At 39.3% G+C, this 22,402-nt stretch overlaps 1 protein-coding gene across 2 annotated transcripts in view; it reads right to left on the bottom strand.

The window, feature by feature from the left end:
* The window catches only part of LOC126248022 (uncharacterized), a 140,465-nt gene that overhangs the window by 60,460 nt on the left and 57,603 nt on the right, over positions 1 to 22,402 (bottom strand). For both annotated transcript variants that reach the window (XM_049948613.1, XM_049948614.1), the window contains one exon: positions 3,119 to 3,357. In XM_049948613.1, the coding sequence (XP_049804570.1) occupies positions 3,119 to 3,357 (239 nt within the window). The remainder of the gene's footprint in view (positions 1 to 3,118; positions 3,358 to 22,402) is intronic.

Raw genomic sequence — 22,402 nt, 5'->3', positions numbered from 1 at the left:
AATACGTAATTTTTTTTCTCAGAATATATTTATTGTTAAGAGTCAGAATTTATTGACGATATACACTCCTGCAAATGGAAAAAAGAACACATTGACACCGGTGTGTCAGACCCACCATACTTGCTCCGGACACTGCGAGAGGGCTGTACAAGCAATGATCACACGCACGGCACAGCGGACACACCAGGAACCCCGGTGTTGGCCGTCGAATGGCGCTAGCTGCGCAGCATTTGTGCACCGCCGCCGTCAGTGTCAGCCAGTTTGCCGTGGCATACGGAGCTCCATCGCAGTCTTTAACACTGGTAGCATGCCGCGACAGCGTGGACGTGAACCGTATGTGCAGTTGACGGACTTTGAGCGAGGGCGTATAGTGGGCATGCGGGAGGCCGGGTGGACGTACCGCCGAATTGCTCAACACATGGGGCGTGAGGTCTCCACAGTACATCGATGTTGTCGCCAGTGGTCGGCGGAAGGTGCACGGGCCCGTCGACCTGGGACCGGACCGCAGCGACGCACGGATGCACGCCAAGACCGTAGGATCCTACGCAGTGCCGTAGGGGACCGCACCGCCACTTCCCAGCAAATTAGGGACACTGTTGCTCCTGGGGTATCGGCGAGGACCATTCGCAACCGTCTCCATGAAGCTGGGCTACGGTCCCGCACACCGTTAGGCCGTCTTCCGCTCACGCCCCAACATCGTGCAGCCCGCCTCCAGTGGTGTCGCGACAGGCGTGAATGGAGGGACGAATGGAGACGTGTCGTCTTCAGCGATGAGAGTCGCTTCTGCCTTGGTGCCAATGATGGTCGTATGCGTGTTTGGCGCCGTGCAGGTGAGCGCCACAATCAGGACTGCATACGACCGAGGCACACAGGGCCAACACCCGGCATCATGGTGTGGGGAGCGATCTCCTACACTGGCCGTACACCACTGGTGATCGTCGAGGGGACACTGAATAGTGCACGGTACATCCAAACCGTCATCGAACCCATCGTTCTACCATCCCTAGACCGGCAAGGGAACTTGCTGTTCCAACAGGACAATGCACGTCCGCATGTATCCCGTGCCACCCAACGTGCTCTAGAAGGTGTAAGTCAACTACCCTGGCCAGCAAGATCTCCGGATCTGTCCCCCATTGAGCATGTTTGGGACTGGATGAAGCGTCGTCTCACGCGGTCTGCACGTCCAGCACGAACGCTGGTCCAACTGAGGCGCCAGGTGGAAATGGCATGGCAAGCCGTTCCACAAGACTACATCCAGCATCTCTACGATCGCCTCCATGGGAGAATAGCAGCCTGCATTGCTGCGAAAGGTGGATATACACTGTACTAGTGCCGACATTGTGCATGCTCTGTTGCCTGTGTCTATGTGCCTGTGGTTCTGTCAGTGTGATCATGTGCTGTATCTGACCCCAGGAATGTGTCAATAAAGTTTCCCCTTCCTGGGACAATGAATTCACGGTGTTCTTATTTCAATTTCCAGGAGTGTACATCAACATGGCTTTTCCATCTCCTATTTTTCTACCTAGTCTCCACCACGTTCTACGCCCGAACGCCAACGTTGTGGAAGAGCATGTATTCCCTACTGGTAAAAGCTATTGTACTGCAGGAGTAGCCATGTTTTTCACTGCATGACTGACACTCTCGTCATCTTCAAAGTGTGTTCTCCGTAAAGAATCTTTAAGCGGCCTAAAGAGGTGGAAGTCGGAGGGTGCCAAGTCTGGACTGTAGGGTGGATGTGGCAATTATGTCCAACCCAATTTGGTGATGTATTCCCGAGTTGTCAGACTTGTGTGTGGGCGTGCATTATCGTGTTGGAGCAAGATTTCTACTGGGTCCTTGTCCGATCGAACACGTCGGAAACGGTTCTTGAGTTTGTTCACAGTCTTCACGTATGCCTCTGAATTGATGGTTGACCCTCTTGGCATCACATCCACGAGAATGACGCCATCACAATCTCAGAAGACTGTCACCATGACTTTTCCGGCAGAGGAGGTTGTCTCGAATTTTTTCTTTTGTGGTGAATGAGGATGATGCTACTATATGGAGTGGCTTTTGTTTCCGGCGCTAAGTGGTGCACCCAGCTTTCGTCATTCGTAACGATCCGTGAGAGAAAGGCCTCTACGTCGGTCTCAAAACGCTCCAACAATTTAGATGAAATGGCCTGTCTTTAAATCTTGTAGTCCGCTGTGAGCACCTCTTTGAATATCCGAGGGCCTCGATCACTGCAGACGCTCTTCCAATGCTGACCGACAACTGTAGAGCCCATTGTCGAGTTGTGATAAGCCGATCGGCACGAATAATGGCATCCGCGCGATTCACCAAATCTGGAGCAGTGGCTGTGACAGAACGTCACGCGGGTGGCTGACCATGGAGCTCTATTTCTGCATTTCCTGAGGATGTAGCTTTCTTTACATATCGTCCAAATGTACTCCTAACAAATGCAGCATCGCCATAACTGCACACAAACGTTTGTGGATGGTCACCACGGTCTGTTTTTCTGTACACAAGAATTCAATAACAGCACACTGCTTGTAACGTGAGTCGTATGTAAAGGTTATTTTTAAACTGTACTACGGCTCTGCCATCTGCCAGAACGGTCCTAAACTTCACCGACGGACAGAACAAACATCAAATGTAAAGCACCAACAAGGACGTTTGTCTATGTACATTAATGGCATTTTTCTAATGTGGGGCATTACTTATTGAACAACCCTCGTAATTGCGCATCCCCTCCTTCACCTGATCTTGTGCCCTCAGATTTTCACCTTTTCCGCTATCGAGCAACTTCCAACGAACTTTCATTCCGGATTAAAATGCCCTCCGAACATGGCTCGACGATGTCTTCGCCTCAAAACCACGTCATTTATATAGTCACGGAATAGAAAAGTAGCTCCAGTGTTGTCAGACTGTCGTTAACAGAGAAGGAGAATATATTACTGATGACTAAAGTCTCTACTGTGTGTATCTGTTGTGTTTATTAAACTTTTGGAATAACGCTACGAACTTACGTACCAACCCAATACATTGTGATAAATTGATTTTAGACTGTATGCATTTCCATAACTGTCAGCACCTCTGCCTCATTCGAGGCGGCAAGTGCAGGACGGCGTCGTCTTACCTGGGATGAAGCTGCATGCCGCGAAAGAACTCGTATATTATTGGCCGCGGGGGGTCGTCGGACTGGGCGCGACGTTTGCCGTCGATCAGAAGCCACAGGCACAGAGCCAGAGCCACCAGGTTCAGCGTCCCCACCAGCTCCGGATGTGCCTGATGAATTGCGTCGGCGAGGTCCGGCCGTAAGGCCAGCAGGCACGAGAACGCCAGCAAGGTTATCACGTGGTACGCTACGCCGTTGAGCTGCAACACATACCCGTCACCACCTGTCACATGTCGTACTAGTAGTTTTATTCATCTGCAGATCGATTTTACAAACATATCGGACATATCGTGGTACTGCAATTTAAGAACAAAAAAAAGTAATTCGTGTGCAGGGTGTAACGGGACATCCTCCTCTAGCATTACTTTTCCACAACAATAGTTGTCGATACCAGTATTATTTTTCGAATTTTGAACAGGACTGTATTATCTCAGTGGCGTTTATCAAAACTTTCGTATGATTTTATACGCAATACGTTATATTCCAAACTAACAGTTGTGAAAAGGAATTACTTTATTTTGAATGTTATTATCGATAAATACTAGTTCTGAATGTACAATTAAAATTATTTTTTTAGAAAAATTTGAAATTACGAATTATTTGGCACACTTCAAATTTCTGTCATTAATTACGCAATCTAGTATTGTTTATTATATTTATTTCTGGATTCATTTATGAAATAATAATCGAAATTGATAGAAATTCATTGGTCAAGAAAAATTGTAAACCCTTTGGAATGTGGTTATTAAAGCAGAGTGAGTTAGTACGATCGGACGTAATTTTGTATTTTGGGCGAACAATGTAATTTCAGCTTTGTTAATATGAAAATTCAAAACACTGTATGATATACTAAAATGTGACAAAATATATTAACGTGACAACAAAAATTTTGCAACAACGATCTTCAAAATTATTTAGATCAATTCAACCATGAAGACCTAAAATGAGAAAATTTCAGCTTCAGGACAAGAAGACCTGTAGCCAACTCTACACGAAAATTTTATTGTAATCTTCGCTCCTCTCAAATTTTTCATAAAAGAGTTTGCTTATTGTGGACAATAGCTGGAATCAGGAAGGAGGTGGCAGATACAAGGGATATTCGTAAATACCTCCGAGACTCCAGAAGGTGACTGCGCGAAAACTTGGAGAGTTTGAAAAATATGATTGATATCAGTGGATAGAGCATCTCTCCAAGTTCCGGGCCGTGGTGTAATTGCACTAGGAGGGAGGCACGTCAGTACACGTAGACAAGGCATCCGCCTTCAGACGGGTAAGCTAATTAACAGATTTCCAAAGCAGGCTGCTGACGCGCCTTCATGGGCAACTTGTATCACTAACAGAGTTGTAACACTGCCACTGACTACCTTAGGCTATCAGAAATATAGGTAAACAACGGTAGCTTTCCTAGTAGCTTTGCTCAGTTAAGGTCGTACCCGTGTTACTTCTACGTTAGGTGTGTTACATACTCATCGGGCATCAACTAATAACGATCGCTTTCTTTACATCTGCGATCACTGTCTTACTAGATTCCCCTAATACCAGAAGCGGTAAACCATCTAGAAACTGAGTGAGCGAATATAAATGGCTACGTAACATACATTTTTGTTCTACATAGTTATCCTCTTGTCACTTAAAAATAAACTTCTCAATGTTAAATTCAGGTTTTATTCCAAAAATGTTGATTTGTAACTTTAAACAGAGGGATATTGTAAGAAAGATAAAGAAAGAATACAGATTTTTCCACAACAAGAAGGTAAAATTAAAAAACTGCAAAACAAAAAATTTATCAAACATGGCTTCAATACTTCGTCGAACTTACATAAAACATGTTCTGTTACTCATATACAACTTTCGCATTTATCAGTAATAATAGGAAACTCTTGCCTTTGATCATGATAAATAACGTTCTGAGTACAAAATAACAACAATTATATATATCACTTGTACCAAAAATAATTGCTTTGATTATATAAAAGCACAGAAGTTACACGATCAACTAACTTCTAGTACTTACGAAATGCAATTTTTTTGTGTGTAAGGAATTAAAATACACAACAGATTAACATTCAATAATGCGCTATTCTAATTATGCGCAACTCAAACAAACAAAGGAAAATGGTCGGCACCCAGTTTCTCTCTTACGCATTCATTCATGTTCCTTTCCCAACCACTGCTACCAATTCTGTCGGTAATCCTACTATTTACTACGTCACTTCAGCAGTGTACCACAGTTCCAGAACCGTAGTTTTGTTACAGCGCAACTCCAACGCCTTCAATGAACTGCGTGTGTATTGATGCTAGCCGCATCACAAACGGTGCCCATACATCTGTAATGTGAGTCACATACTGAGCGTCTGTAATGTGAGTCAAAACCTTGGAGAGGTGATTCGTCCACTCATATGTGTCTGTTTTCTGTTTATCTTGCATTTTCGCGCAATCATTTTCTGAAACCCCAGAGGTACTTGCGAACAATCCTGTACAGGCAGTTACGTGCTTACAGATCAAGTTTGATGACAACGGGACAGTTATTCGGCCGTTGTTTTATAATAGGAACCATCCCTCTATTTGCATAAAATAGAAAGATCTTAAGTACAAACGAAGCAGCACGTCCACGTTTAAAACCATTCGGAGCACTGAAGAACAATAGGAAAAGCGATTTATTTTGAGTGTTTCTGACGTGTCACACCAGCTCTATTTTCCAAAAGTGGTACGTTTGAGTTTTATGAAACGAATATGCTTTAGAAAAATTAATATGGACAAACTGAATGATGGATATCTTATTCCCTGAAATCTGCTTAGAAACGGATGGAATGCTGTCAACTCCAGTATTTGAACTGAGATCGTGGTATACATCTACATGGATACTACAAATCACATTTAAGTGCCTGGCAGAGGGTTCATCGAACCGCCTTCACAATAATTTTCTATTATTCCAATATCGTACAGCATGAAGAAGAAACCAACACCTATATCTTCCTGTGCGAACTCTGATTTACCTTATTTTATTATAATGATCGTTTCTCTCTGTGTAGGTCACCGTCAACAAAATATTTTCGCATTCGGAGGAGAAATTTCCTGATTGAAATTTCGTGAGAAGATTCCGCCGCAACGAAAACCGCCTTTGTTCTAATTATTTCCACTCCAAATCCAGTTCATTTCAGTGACACTCTCTCCCCTATTTCGGGATAATACAGAACGTGCTGCCCTTCTTTGAACTTTCTCGATGTACTCCGCGTCAATTCCATCTGGTAAGGGTCCCACAGGGCGCACCAGTATTCTAAAAGTACTCCAATTTAAGTTGTTCGTAATGCTAATTCCCGGGTATTTAGTTGAATTTACTGCCTTTAGATTCGACTGATTCATGGTGTACGCGAAGTTCAGCGGATTACTTTTAGCACTCATGTGGATGAGCTTACATTTTTCGTTATTTAGGGTAAATGCCAATTTTTACACATACAGATATCTTTTTTAAATCGTTTTACAATTTGTTTTGATCTTCTGATGACGTCACTAGGCGCTAAACGACAGGCACATCTGCAGACAACCTAAAACGGCTGCTCAGATTGTTCCATAATTCGTTTATATAGATAAGGAACAGCAAAGGGCCTATAATACTGCCTTGAGGAACGCCAGAAACCGTTTCTGTTTTACTCGATGACTTTCCGTCAATTACTACGAACTGTGACCCCTATGACAGGAAATCACAATCCAGTCATAAAACTGAGACGATATTCCATGAGCACGCAACTTCACTACAAGCCGCTTGTATGGTCAGTCTCAAAAGTCTTCTGGAAATCTAGAAACACGGAATAAATTTGAAATTCCTTGTCAACAGCACTCAACACTTCTTGTGAGTAAAGAGCTAGTTGAGTTTCAGAAGAACGATGTTTTCAAAATCCGTATTGACTGTGTGTCAATAGACCGTTTTCTTCGAGGTAGTTAATAACGTTCGAACACAATATATGTTCCAAAATCATACTGCATATTGACATTAATGATATGGGCTTGTAATTTCGTGGATTACTCCTACTGCCTTTCTTGAATATTGGTGTGGCCTGCGCTACTTTCTACTCTGGATACAGATCTTTCGTCGAGCGAACGGTTGTATGTGATTGTCAAGTGTGGAGCTATTGCATCAGCATACTCTAAAGGAACCTAACTGGTATACAGTCTGGACCGGAAGACTTGCTTTTGTTAACTGATTTAAATTGCTGCAATACTCCGAGGAGATGAGCGTACAAACCTAATATCGTTGACCAGAGCTTTCTGACCAATATTACGATATATTCTACTGACTCGGTGATATAATCAGAACATTCCCACTTGCACTTACTGGACAACGTGTAAAGGAAAACGAAACAAATTTTAGAGAATAGGGGATGAGCTTAAAACATTTTTAACGACGCAGTAAGGAAGAAGTTTTCTTGCTCTCCTTATTTTAAATAAACACATTTTCATGACAGTAGCAAAAATATTACATCTAATGAATTATGGATGATTTATTTGTTTGGAACACATTTACGAAGTTCGTGATATGTCTTTAAAATTAAATTTTCATAGTCCGTGAATTGGGAGGAAAAGAGTAATTTTGTACCATCATCTCGTTTGATATTTTCAAGTTGATTTCGTTTCATTATTTTTCACTCCAACGAAATGGCTCCGTCCCAACACACTAAAACGTATACTGGAAGAAGTAAAGCTCAAATTCCAGTCTCGTCATCAAGACTTAGATTTTCCGTGGTTCCTGTAAATGACTTATGACAATCTCCAGGACGATTTCTGTTTTCTTCATCATCCATGTCCAACCTGAACACGTGCTCCTGTTGTAATAGCCTTGTTGTTGACAGAATGTTAGCGTCATCTTCCATTCCTTTTTGTTTCAGTGTCCTGCAGATTTAAGGAAATATGACGTCCATCATTCAATTCAACTTTAACGGTTTGCCAAGAACACATTGTTCTCCAAAGAAAAAAAAAAAAAAAAAAAAAAAAAAGATTTCTAACAAATGATAGGTACAGTATGTCTGGCTCACTTTCAACATGACAACATGACACTGAGGCGTCAAAAATGAATTTGTCTTAACCAGACCAAGTTTAGAGGTAATTACTTACTATTAATAACTAATTAATACTTTACATATAGCTACTTCATGAAACAATACTGTTTAAATAACAGTGAAGAGGAAAAGAGAATTAAAATAAGTATGTAAAATAAAATCAATATGAATCAGACTAGTGCAGCATTTTACCTGAATAAAACTTTATAGCAATCAGGTAGGAAGAAAGATCATCGGTTTCGGAAAAATACAATTAGTTTTCTTTGGCAAGAGGAACCATAGATTTCTCAGACATATGTAAATTTATTAAACGAGGGATTCGAAAGTAGGTGTGTTTGTAGAACGAATCTTTAACTCTACAGTGGTATTTGGTTGAATGCATGTTCTCTGCCACCTAATTATCCCTTCACCCATGATCTAAAATACGCACCGTAGATACAACTTTCTTGAATAGTGACGGCAAGTCGTGACGGAAGGTGAGAGTGTGGTATAAACAAGTTGTTTCATACAGATTCAAACCTATAATAAGAATTTAACGGATTCAAATTCGGCAGGATCGTTGCCATAAAATTGAATCTAGATGTTCTAGCCACAGGTCAGGACATGCTTGACTAGGCCCCCAAAATTTTAAGCTCTTTTTCTCCAACTTGTTGTCACCTGTCAGATCATTTGCGCTGATTCATAGAATTTCTTCACAGCATACCTAACTCACTACATCAGTTTCCTTGCGCTTGGAACCCTGGTACCCACATTTTCTTTTTATTTTCATTAGAACAGTAATGTAATGATGGGACTGTCTTCTATGGCGCAAAAACACGACTCTACTGTTTTCTGCTCCTCATCGACATAGTGGCTTTCGCTTAGTTCATCTGGGTATAGGATTTTCTGAAGAACTAGTAAATTCTGATGCTTTTACTACGTTTATGTGAGGATGATCTCTAACTAGCAATAAGTGTGTCTGTTTGCTGTTGTAAAGACAAATGGGTGAAACTATAAAAGGGGTGATCACAAAAGATTTTTTCCTGCTATTCAACATCCTCTTTCAATTAAGTTACAATCTTACAAAAATGTTAATCGGGCATGGATGGGTGTAGCGTGATATTAATAATGAAAGAGACATACTTAGGAAGACTATTACAGAAAAGGTAGGCCGATGGTCGTCGGTAAACTGGTTTTAGTAACGCTATACTCGAAGGAAATTCACAAATTTTGTGATGTAATAATCTTCCAGATCATATGAATAACTATGTTACTTGAAGTTAAAAAAAAACATGTTTTACCTGAAAATCTTGTATGGATCATAAAGACGTTTATTATTACCAGTATAATTAATTGTATACTTTTCATTCACACTATCGCAGTTCGTTGTAATTAGACTCATCCTTTGAATACCTTGTACAAAAATTTATCCTAAATACGTAGTATTACAAATATTCTAACGGGACATGTTGCAAATAAATAAAAATAAACTTTAGGTGACAGGACACCTTAGACCGTACTACCCATCAAAATATCGTAGCTTATAGAAATGTATGATGGAAACGTGTGCAGAAGACGTCCAATGAGAGCTAATCTAAAAGAGTGGTCCATTAACATCAAGGAGGAAGAAGATACGTTGTAAAGTAAATAAAAGATGGATTAATGAGTACAGAATTCAAGTACCATATCGAGTAATGCCTTCCGCTATTTAGAAGACGAAGAAGAAGAAGAAGAAGCTAACAACCAATTTCGAAACTGAAAGAACTGAATACTGTATCAGAGCCGCAAGTTTAGCAGCGCAGAATTTAAAAGTACTGAATTACAATACTTCACATTTATCGAGACAATATATGTGGAGGTGTTGATATCTTGGAGAACATTTCAGTTCTTTTAATATAGATATATGATTCTGAGACAAGCCGCCGTTAGAAGAGAAGGAAACAAATTTTGCCGACCCAGTCTTGACTCATGGCGTTCTAGATGACTATTGAGCGGATCCGCACTGGAGTAGCATGATCTTCCAGGATGGACCTTGTATGGATCTTGATGGACAAATGCGTCCCAATTAAGGTCTCACCTAATCTCTAATGTATTTTATTTGTATCTGCAAAAGGCGTTTCCCTTTCATTCGTCCTAGCTTGCAAATATTTTGTGTGACACCACAAACACTCAAATATGCAACTTCACTGCACGCTGAGTAAATTTTAACTCCTTTTTTATGACTGTAGAAGAGGAGCATGTCCAAATTAAACAGTCTTCATTCTTAAATTGAAAATACGTGATGACATTTGAGGGGAAGAGAAGAAAATATGTTGACAGAACAAATATCATAAGGGAAATAGTTTGGTGAGATGAAAGATGTATAAAAAGGTTTTAATTTACTCACCAGTTCAGCAGAACTTAGCCCTAGTATTATTAAATTTCTTACAGAATGATACCAGACTATACTGTAATTACAAAAGAACGTCAACTAATTAAGTATTATTGAATGTTTAAAGCTACAAACCATTGATAGTTGAAAGTTTCTTAATAATCTGCCTGTTAATACAGACAGTACCCATGATCATACAGACAGATGAAATGTTCTAGATCTGAAGAAACACATGGACCTAAAAGTTAATCATTGACCGAGCGAGGTGGTGCAGTGTTGTGTAGCATTCTGGACTCGCATTCATGGGTATTAAATCCGTGACCATGAAGTGTGATCAACATTAGTATTAACAAGGGACAAATACTGTTTTACAAAGTGGACAGTTACGTGAAATTTTATGTAATATTTTGTGTGTGCAATTTAAACACTGTTTTACTGCCTGGCAGGCGTGGCTCCATCAGATATTAGAAGGAAAGTAGCGGCCAGGAAGGAAAAGACAAAGGCGTTGACCTCACCTGCCCACCCGCTGTACAAACACCAGCCAGGCCGCCGTCGACTAAAATCTAGAAAGAGTTTCCTGCTCACAGCAGAAAACATCGTCGGGACACCGCAGCAAGCGAGGCTGGCAATGTGGCGAGAAGAAAACGCGCACCTTGGAGAATGATTAATCCCAAACGAAGAACTCCCTCCCGGCCATATGGAAGGATGGACGACATGGAAATCTCTTAATATGCTGCGCTCTAGTGTCACACGATCCAAAGAGAATATGCGGAAATGGGGCCTCTCAAATGAACCGGCGCTGTGTGACTGTGGACACACTCAAACCACCATCCACCTCACGCAGTGTGTGCTGTGCCCAAGCATCTGCACCATGAAGGATTTGATTAATGCCACCCCGGAAGCGCTGGACGTGGCCAAGTTCTGGTCCAAGACTTCATAAAATAAAAAAAAAACTACTCGACCCTGCTTATATATCTGTATACTTTTATACTTTTTTTGTATTTGTTATACACTTGATATGTATGTGTTAATCAGTCGGATTTTATGTATGATGCTTGTGACACGATTAAATATTAAAAAAAACTGCAGCACTAAATAAATGATAGGCATCTCTTGAAATAAATGTACATGCTCTTTACTGAATAGTAAGGTCATATTTTCCTACAGCCACAATAGTTGTAGCATCACTTCCTAAACTGAACCACAACCGAGCGTGATCTTCGACCGCGAGAGGGATATTAACTTTAAAATACGCAAGCTGAGCTACAGACCCCCACCATGTGTATCTCATTCTGAACATATCCAGCTACGGGGATCACGTGTATGGTCATGCTGTTACCTCCAAGCCATCAGGGCATGGCTCTTAGAGCAGAGGAGTTGTAAATGGCATCCCCTGCAGGGGCGATTTTGACTGTGACTGTGAAGGCTCGTACTGAAACTGATAACGCACAGTGAATTAGCAGTAGCAGTGACTCTGTGACTTCAGTCCATTGGACAGTGACTTTCAGAGGTTTTACGGTGATTTAATTAATAATAATAGTAAAGAGCACAAGATCAGAGAGACCTGTGAACAGTAGAACAGTGAATAAGTGTGAATCTCTAAACAATAATTATTGGAAGTAATCTTGCCAATTTTTTTTTTCTGTAGCTCAGAATTATGTAACAGTGTTGATCAGTGGCTGTCAGTGTTTTGGAAATGTACACAATGGATGTGGAACGCTATGTATTGTGAATTGAGTGCTATCTTAAAAATTGGTGCTATGAAAAAGAGGACCTCGAGATTTTATTTGCAACGCCTCGCATCAAGATGGCAACATTACATCAAGCACGAGGCATCAAGCAGACGACAGCTGAAGCTTCGCATCACGCCGAAAACCTTTGTATCTGATGTGACAGCAGAGAGAAGCTCTTATGAGAGGGACAGTCATTACCTCACGCGACGAAGAGGGAGGCCTTCCACGTAGTAGATGGTCAGACATTGTAAATTTCACCATATGCCACTTTCATCTCTATTAAAAGCCCACACCCACAGCTGGTAGAGGACCGGAACGCAACACAGTGCAGTCTACTCACAATCATGGGTCAGAAATGAGTATACTGCATGGAAGTGCATCAGCAAACACTGTCGCTGTCGATAGTGAGGGTGAATTGTCAAGTGAGAGAATGTTAGTAAAAGTTACTGATAATGAAGAGAGGATGATGAGGTTTCTCAGGGAATTATGGGTACCAACTGAAAATTCTTTTACAGAAAATAAGCGATAGACTGATATGCAAGCAAAAGATTCTTGAGAATAGCAAGCAGAATCTTAGAAAAACCAGAAGCAACTAAAAATTCCACTAAATAACTTATTTGTTCTATTAAAGATAAATTACAAATTCAAGCAATTGCATTCGTACATTCAGCTGAAAATAACAGCAAAAAAACTTGATACTGTAAAACTGGGCAACTCTGCAACTTAGGTATTACTTTGTGACGTCAGTGTGCTCAAGCTTTTAATTCTTAATTACTATACCCTTCGTCAACATTCTACATATAGCTCTGCAGCATTGTCTTCTTGCATACTGCTGCAATTAATTATGGAAGCTACAAATACCTGCATTACCCAAGAACTAGTCATAAAGACATTTTGTCATTCACGTGGACAAACGTGTCTGTAGGTTTCTTGGGAATGTTCACCTATTGCCAGTAAATTCGAAGAACTCACTGACCAAGGGTAAGTTGATATAAGTAAGTCACATGCACAGGCCATACTCTATAAGAGTTAAATTTTAAGAAAGTGTTCTCCAGCTAATGGAAAGCGAAAAAGTTATTTCCACAAATTAGGTGACAGTACACATACCTGCAGAAATGCATGGTATTTCAAATGGTAGTAAACAAGTTTCATTAACAAAAATTTTCGAATTTTTCAGTTAAAAAACGAAGTTTTATTTCCCATGTTTAATTTGTTTCTAAATATAATATACAGTTGCTCAGAATACTGTGTTAAAAGTGTGATGACCTCGGTTTTCCTCATACCACTGATTCTGTAAGATGCACTGATGGCAGAGGACAAATGAGAAGTTTCTGAAGCGTATCTGCCTACTACTGAGATTCAGAAACACAATGTGAATGTGATACCAGTGGTAGATTCAGGAACATAGAACAGCACAACGATACAAAACTCTTATGACAGGATTAAAGTAGGTAATGCAGTCCCATAGTTACCAATTCAAGGGGTAACAACAATCACTGCAATAGAAGCTAAAAGTAAGCTAATAAGAATACAGATTCCATTAGACATCAGGATAACTTAAATAAAGCAGACAGTTGTGATGATACCAGATTTATTTGAAAGGGTAGTACTAGGCATCAACTGGTTAATAAACAAAGAAATTAAGATAGACTTTACTAATATTAAACTCTATGTAAATTTGAATGCAAAAATGGGTACAGAAAAACAGAGAAAAAAGAATACATGGGTAAAAGTATAGACTGCAAGGGAAAGCTTTTTGTGAAATACACCAGAGAAACAGGGTGAACTGATAACTGAAAATAGACATACAGGCGACAGTATATATGCTGAAACTACTCGCAACAACAAAATACAAGGTGTTTCAGAAATATCAGGTTTGGGTGCTACAGAAACAAAAGAGTTAAAGAGCATTTTAAGTAAATAAAATAGAGTATTTTCTCCTGAACTAGGGTTAATGAAAAAGTATGTGTATAAACACAATGTTATAACTCATGATACTTCTAGAATGTGACAATAGCATATCCCAATCTCAAAAAGGAAGGTGGCTGATAAAAACATTAAAAGAATGTTAGACTGGCCTGTAATCCAAAGATCAGAATACAGTTATTCCAGTCCAGTTGTGGTGGCTCCAAAAACGATGGACCAGTACAAATTACAATAGATGCAAGGACAATTTAAAAAAATATAATGCTACAAACAGATCAACCAGTGGCTCTTGAAGAACTTAGACAGAAATTTAATGGTACAAAAGTGATATGGAGCATAAATTTAACAGCTAGTTTCTGAAGTGTGCTGGGCTGATGGGTGTAGGAAATACACAGCCTTCATTTATAATGGGCAAAGTTACCACTTTTACAAATTCAGAGTATTACCATTGGGAGTGAAGACATCCACTGCACCCTTAATTTGTATGCTAGACACAGCATTGGGTGAAGATTTACTGGCTAAGGTAACCATCTATCAAGATGACATACTCATAGCAACAAAAAATTGACATGACGACAGACGAATACTGGTATAAGTTACAGTTCCATTTGCAGCCAAAGGCAGTAGAGCACATTTTCAAAAACCAGAGTTTTAGAAAAGGGAAATTTAACGTCTAGGACATTTTATTTCAACTTCTAGAGTAAGACTGAATCCTGAGAAAACTGAAGCTGTCAGGATCTTTCGTGAACCCAATAATGAAAACAAATAAATATATTTCTTGGCCCCTGTGAATTTTACCGCCATTCATAACATATCAGGTATTTAATGCCAAAGCACTGTTAGAATTTGTGAAAAATGATGCATCTTGGGTATGGACCAACCAGTGCAGTAAGCAATTTGAAGACATTAAGAAAGAAGCATGCACAACTATCACAATGTCGTACACTGATCAAGGAGAAGGCACATCTGAATAAGAGATTAGTTCAGCATTTTTTAAGATCACAGCACAAAAAAGGAAAAAATCTGCTTTGCCAGCAGAAAATTAAAAAAATAGGAAAGAAATTATTAGGTTACAGAAAAATAAACTTTTGTCATAGCATATATACATAAATCAGAGTCACAGCCTTCTTCTCAGACTGCAAGCTAAAACATTGAGAACTGAAAATATGGGTGTTAGAGTTACAGGAATATGGTTTTAAGGTTATCTACAGATGATGTTCAGAAAACAATATGCCTTCTGCACTAGTGGTGGTACGTTCCTATGAGCCCAAACTGCTGAGGTCATCGGTCCCTTCTCTTACACACTACTTAATCTAACTTAAACTAACTTACACTGAGGACAACACACACACCCATTCCTGAGGGAGAACTCAAACCTTAGACTGGCAGAGCCTCACAACCGTGAAAAGCCACCTCAGGCCACCCAGCTACCCCACGCAGCTTGCTGCATTGTCTAGGTTGCCATTTCATATGAATCACATTACCATGAGTGACATAAAACCAAAATAAATTAAGATTTTGTGTATGAAAGGCTTTAATTTACAGGACATCAAAAATTAATGTCAAAACATGCACAGAGAGCAAACTGAAATCTTAAAAATGGTGAAGCGAAGATGAGAGGACAAAAATGGAGTGAGAGTTAGAAAATATTATTTACTACACAATAGCGTTTTGTACTGAAGAACCAATCATGACTCAAATGACTGGAATGTCTGCCAGCAAGAACAAAATGTAAACAAATTCATTTAACATAAGTTGACATTTTGGGGTAAAGGAATGAACTGAAGAGCCCAGGGAAACTTTCATGTTTAATAAAGGTGGAAACATGTGACAAATATCAGAAAACTAACTTCTCACATTTATATGCAAAAGGAGAACTCTATCTGACCATTCCTGATAACATTTTGGACAAGACTGTAGTTGATTTACATGACCCACTGCCAAAATCACAAAAGGGACTGATGTATCTATTTGTAGTTTTAGACGTCTGTTTAAAATTTGTGGAAGTATATACACAGAGAAAAAGCACAGGAGAGTGTTAGCTACTAAGACAAAAAAATGACTATATAAAAGGAGGAAGTAAATTGGTACACCTCAGTTCCACCCCAAAATTTGGAAAGAAACATTGGATCATTTGGGATAATACCCATCTATATTTATTTATTTACACGTCAAGTTCCGTAGGACCAAACTGAGGAGCAAATCTCCAAGGTCATGTTCCGTGTCAGTACATGTAATACAACATAAAAGGAACAGATAAAAGTAAAACGTTTATGAACCCGAAAAAAGTCAATCCACAAGTTCAAGTAAACACAATCAACAATACAACAAGAATCAGTTTCATTTTTCAAGGAACTCCCCGACAGAATAGAAGGAGGGAGCCAAGAGGTAACTCTTCAGTTTCGATTTGAAAGCGCGTGGATTATTGCCAATATTTTTCAATTTGAGTGGCAGCTTATCGAAAATGGATGCAGCAGTAAACTGCACACCTTTCTGCACAAAGGTTAAGGAAGTCCGATCCAAATTCAGGTTTGAATTCTGACGAGTATTAACTGAGTGCAAGCTGCTTATTCTTGGGAATAAGCTAATATTGTTAACAAGAAATGAGACTAAGATATATATATATATATATATATATATATATATATATATATATATATATATATATATATTTATTTATTAGAGTCACAGGCTTCTTCTCAGGCCAACAATGTCAGAATACCCAGACTCGTGAATAGGGGTCGAACTTACACCAGTTATTGCCCGAACCGCCCGTTTCTGAGCTAAAAATATCCTTTTAGAATGGGAAGAGTTGAACCAAGAATAATACCATACGTCATAAGCGAATGAAAATAAGCAAAGTAGACTAATTTTCACGTCGAACAATCACTCACTTCTGATACCGTTTGAATAGTAAAAATGGCAGCATTAAGTCTTTGATCAAGTTTCTTAATGTGGGCTTTCCACGACACTTTACTGTCTATCTGAACACCTAGAAATCTGAACTGTTCAGTTTCACTAATCGTATGCCAATTCTGAATTCTGTGAAATTAAAACGGCAGGTTTTGTTGAACTATGTGCTAGAAACGGTAAAAAGTGAGTCTTACTGTGATTTAACGTTAGTTTACTTTCTACAAGCCATGAACTTAGGTCATGAAATGCACTATTTGAAACTGAGCCAATGTTCAACACCTTTACTACCACGCTGGTGTCATCAGCAAACAGAAATATTTTAGAGTTACCTGTAATACTAGAGAGCATATCATTTATATAAATAGGTAACAGGAGTGGGCCCAACACTGATGCCTGGGGCACCCCCCACCCCCGGCCCCACTTGACCTTACTCCTTACTCCACTCAGACCCCACATCACAGCCATTCTCAACACTATGAATAACGAATTTTTGCTATCTATTGGTAAAGTAAAAGGTGAACCAATTGTGAGCTTCCAATAGTATTCCGTAAAGGTCCAACTTCTGGAGCAATATTTTGTGATCAATACAATCAAATGCCTTAGTTAAATCAAAAAATACACCTAGCGTTCGAAACCTTTTGTTTAACCCATCCAGTACCTCACAGAGAAGAGAGAATATAGCATTTCCAGTTGTTAAACGACTTGTAAAGCCGAACTGTACATTTGACAGCATATTGTGTGATAAAAATGATCAATTATCGTTACACACACAGCCTTTTCAATAACTTTAGCCAACACTGATGGCATAGAAATAGGTCTAAAATTATCTACATTATCCCTTTCTCCCTTTCTATAAAGCGGCTTTCCTACTGAATACTTTCATTGTTCAAGAAATTGACAATTCCTAAAGAAAAAAATACAAATATGGCTAAATACAGGGCTAACATGTGCAGCAAAGTACTTTAATACTCTGCTACGCACTCCATCATATCCATAAGAGACCTTAGTCTCCAGTGATTTAGTTATTGACTCAGCCTCCCCCTTGTCTGTATCACAGAGGAGTATTTCAGACATCAATCTCAGAATGACAGTTGCCAAGAAAGTTATATGATTTATTGTAGAAAATGAATTTTTATTTACGTCACCAGTAATGCTCATAAAATGATTGTTAAATATTGTACATATATCTGATTTATCAGTAACAGAAATACTTTTAGTACGAACTGACTGTATATCGTCAACCTTGTGCGGCTGACCAGACACTACCTTCACAACTGACCATATGGTTTCAATTTTATCCTGGGAATTAGCTATTCTATTTGCATACCACATACTCTTTGCCTTCCTTATAACATTTTGAAGCACCTTACAATAATATTTGTAATGGGCTAATGTAATTGATTCTGACTACTTCTAACATTATGATATAATTCCCATTTTGTTCTACATGATATCCTTATCCCACTAGTTAGCCACCCGGTCTGCCTATTACTGCTAGTACCCCATTTAGAAAATTCTAATGAAAAGGATTTCTCAAAGAACATGAGAAATGTGTTAAGGAAAGCATTATATTTATTATCTATGTTATCAACACCATAAACATCCTTCCACCCTTGTTCCATGACAAGGTTTAAAAAACTCTCTATTTCTGTTGGATTAACTTTCCTACGTAGTTTGAAATTACATCTGACATTTCTTTGAGTACAAATGCCTTTTAGTATTAAAATTTGTGCATCATGGTCTGAAAGGCCATTCACCCTTTTACTAACAGAATGCCCATCTAGTAATGAAGAATGAACAAAAATATTGTCTATGGCTGTGCTACTGTTCCCCTGCACCTTAGGTAGAAAAAACTGTCTCCAACAGATCATATGAATTTAGAAGATCTACCAACATCCTTTTCCTTGCACCATCATATACAAAATTTGTATTGAAGACACCACATATAACTAATTTCGGGTACTTCCTACAAAGTGAATCAAGAACCCTCTCCAGCTTGAGCAGAAATGCTCTGAAGTAAGAGTCAGGGGACCTATAAACAACAACAATTAGAAGTTTAGTTTCACTAAATTCAGTTGCCAACATTCAAATAACTGTTCACTGCAGTGCTGTGATACTTCTATGGACTCCAATGGAATACTGTTTTTTACGTACATAGCCACTCCTCCATCCCACAAGGAACTCCTTGAGAAACAGCCAGCTAATCTGTATCCTGGTAAAGGAAGCCTCTGAATTGCCCAATTGGTTAAATGGTGCTCCAATATACCAATAATTTCAGAGTCAACATCTATAAGCAGTTCACTAACTTTATTTCTAATACCTCTTATATTTTGATGAAATATTCTAATTCCTTTTCTACTTGGAAACATGACGTCCTCTGAAGGTGAGCCCTTAATTAGAGGGACTTCCTTTAAGCACGTATAACTATCAGCTGACTTCAGTCTAAAAAAAGGTGCAACTCTAAGACCAACTACTACAGGAATTTTTCCATGAGTGATCCCACCACTACCCACAACACTGTCACCTATAAGCTTTGCGAGCCTCCACTTCCCATACCTATTGAGGTGCAGGCCATGCCTAATGAAACCCGATCTACTGATAGACCAAACTGGCAGCACTGCAATGTGACCCATGCCCTCTGCCATCAGCGCCCTCTCCAGCCCCATGTTAATGCAACTAACAGACACTTAAGATGAGGTCGATAATGACGCTGAAACAGTTGCACGAAATGAACACCACTGACGCCAGTTTGAGTAGCTATCTTTACCAGGTCACCACCTACGTCATATCCCCCGTCGCTATCAAGACTGTTCCCTGCTCTACTCACTATCACTACCCGATCCTCTTACATAACTGCCCTATGCTGTCAGTCACCTGAGCCAACCGTGCACTAGGCTCCACAATGCTGGTGACCTGGTACTGACTTCCCAGCACTTCCTGCAACAGCAGGCCCACACTTCTACCATGCGAACTACATACCAGCAGAACCTTCTTCTTTCTGTTAGACTTTACAACTGACCTAGTCCTCCTAACTACTGAGGACTGCTGCATGTGCCCTATATCTACAGCTACAAGAGGCTTCTCTCCACTCAACTCTGACAGTAGGTCAAATATATTACATATTTACAAGTGTCATCCTTCTTCCCACTCCTCTGAAAGAGTTACTAGAGAATTCAGTAGGTTATGCAGAGCCTATTGCTCTAACAAACATTCCAGCTGGTATGGGTATACCAAAGATACTGAAGAGATGATGAATGAGCTATCGCATTCAACTAGAGGAATGTATACCATTATAGTGTTAATGGGTAAGAAACCAACCAATATAATTGGAGAATCCCTATTCTTCCCCCCAACGCAGGGTCTCACAATTGATGAGAAAAGGAATCAGGCGTTACAAAAACCAAAGAACAAGGCAGAGAAAAGAAAAATAATGAATCACAGGCAACATTCAGCATAAGTGATTTTGTGTTAGTTAAGACTAGACACATATCTTCCAAGATCAATGCATTGATCGAAAAGTTCTATGAGATATATGAAGGACCCTATAAAGTAGTTTGTATTGCTCACCTTAATGCAAAGAAATTGAAGCCAGTGGATCGAATTAAAGCAAAGGGGCGTACAATATTGTAGACTTAAAGAGATATTGTAATAGTTGACAATAAGAGCTCAGGCGGTTTTCTATGCTACTATGCAAACTATATACTTCAAATGCAAGAAGGCCCAACTCACTGGCCATATTTATACTCATATACATTTATGTATGAGCAGACATTCTCCAACTATCCTACCAGTCTTACGAAATGTAAAGCTAATTTTTCTCCAGTTATTTTTTAAAACCTAGATTGAGAATATATACTAGAAAATGTGTAAATAACAAACAAGTCCTAAACTTCAAGATAAGATATAGCTTGAAAATATGTCCAAAAGAAAAAGTAACAAGGGCGGTGTAAGGTGAATAGCATATGTGCAGGATAAAATTCATAGGGTGAATGATATTTACAACAGGGCATAAAAAAGCTGTTCTGTCCTAAAACACGAACTCAGTATGCTTTACATAACTGTGGCCAGTATACAGACATGTAGTTGAACACATATTCCATCAGATAGAACTTGATGAGCATGATGAATGTGTTTAGATGAACTGAAAGAAAAAACAAAAGGTTCATGAATAACACATTATAAGTGATGAAAGATCAAGACCTGTCTTAAGAAAAGAAAAATGTCTCATAATGTAGAAAAGGCAAGTTATTGAGTCTTATAGGTAACCAGATGAGGAAACAGCTCAGTTTATTAAATAATATTGAAAATGGTAAACGATATTAAAGGAAATAGGTCACATGCAGTGCACCACATGATAATAAAGAGTTTATTCAGAGGTTATTTAGTTGGTGATGAATATTCTGCCTCTAACAGTACTGATGTGAAGAGAAGTGTATTAAGCGAAGAATGTTTCTGCCACTAATTTTCAAAGAAGAAAAGTAAGCTGGTAAGTAAGCATGAGATAACATATAGAAAGATTATGACATAAGAGAGGAAGATAGTAAGGCATAAAGCAGAAAAGCTTATCAACAATGAACGTCACATTCATTACATGAAGGAATGAAGTTGCATATGTGATAATATGCATTACGAGTAGTAACTACGTGATTTCAAGAATATATACAACGAAGGATCAATGCAAACTGTTACATATATGTGAAAAGTTGCAAAAATACTTTTATAAGAGTTGTGTGCACAGAGAACCGAATGAAAACTGCTTGTGGGACAGCAAAATTTCATAGGCGGAATGTAGGATGCCTGCATTCTAGCGAAGCACGTACTGATACTCACTTTCTTAATACAATAATTTTGTAATGTGTGCAGCCAAAACATTTTATCCATTTTAGTGGATTCGGAGCAGTGGACGAAATGGAAAGCTAATTAGACTGGTGTGTTTACGGGCCAGTGACATGGCAGGCCAAGCGAAAGGAGAATTGGCTGCCAGCGGGAGGTCTGGCCCTTAGCGGGACTATTTGGAGGCTGCGCCTACAAAAATGAATATAGGCCAGAATAGCAGGTGGCTGAGGTTGCTTCTCGCCAGGTAGCAATACAAAACTCAGTCTTAATAGGCTGAAAAGCATTCTAACAAGAAATTATAGTGATGGATGCTTAACGATGTATAAGAACTTTTTTAATGACAGCATCCATGATACCAAAGTACAGAACAGAGGTGGAGCAAATCTGCTTAAATATTATGATAGCTATGCAATATGTGAAAAATTAATAAAAC

This window comes from Schistocerca nitens, chromosome 3 (genome assembly GCF_023898315.1).
Source record: "Schistocerca nitens isolate TAMUIC-IGC-003100 chromosome 3, iqSchNite1.1, whole genome shotgun sequence".
NCBI lineage: Eukaryota > Metazoa > Arthropoda > Insecta > Orthoptera > Acrididae > Schistocerca > Schistocerca nitens.
The sequence above is the reverse complement of the archived record's forward strand: the minus strand, read 5'-3'. Positions and strand labels throughout refer to the sequence as shown.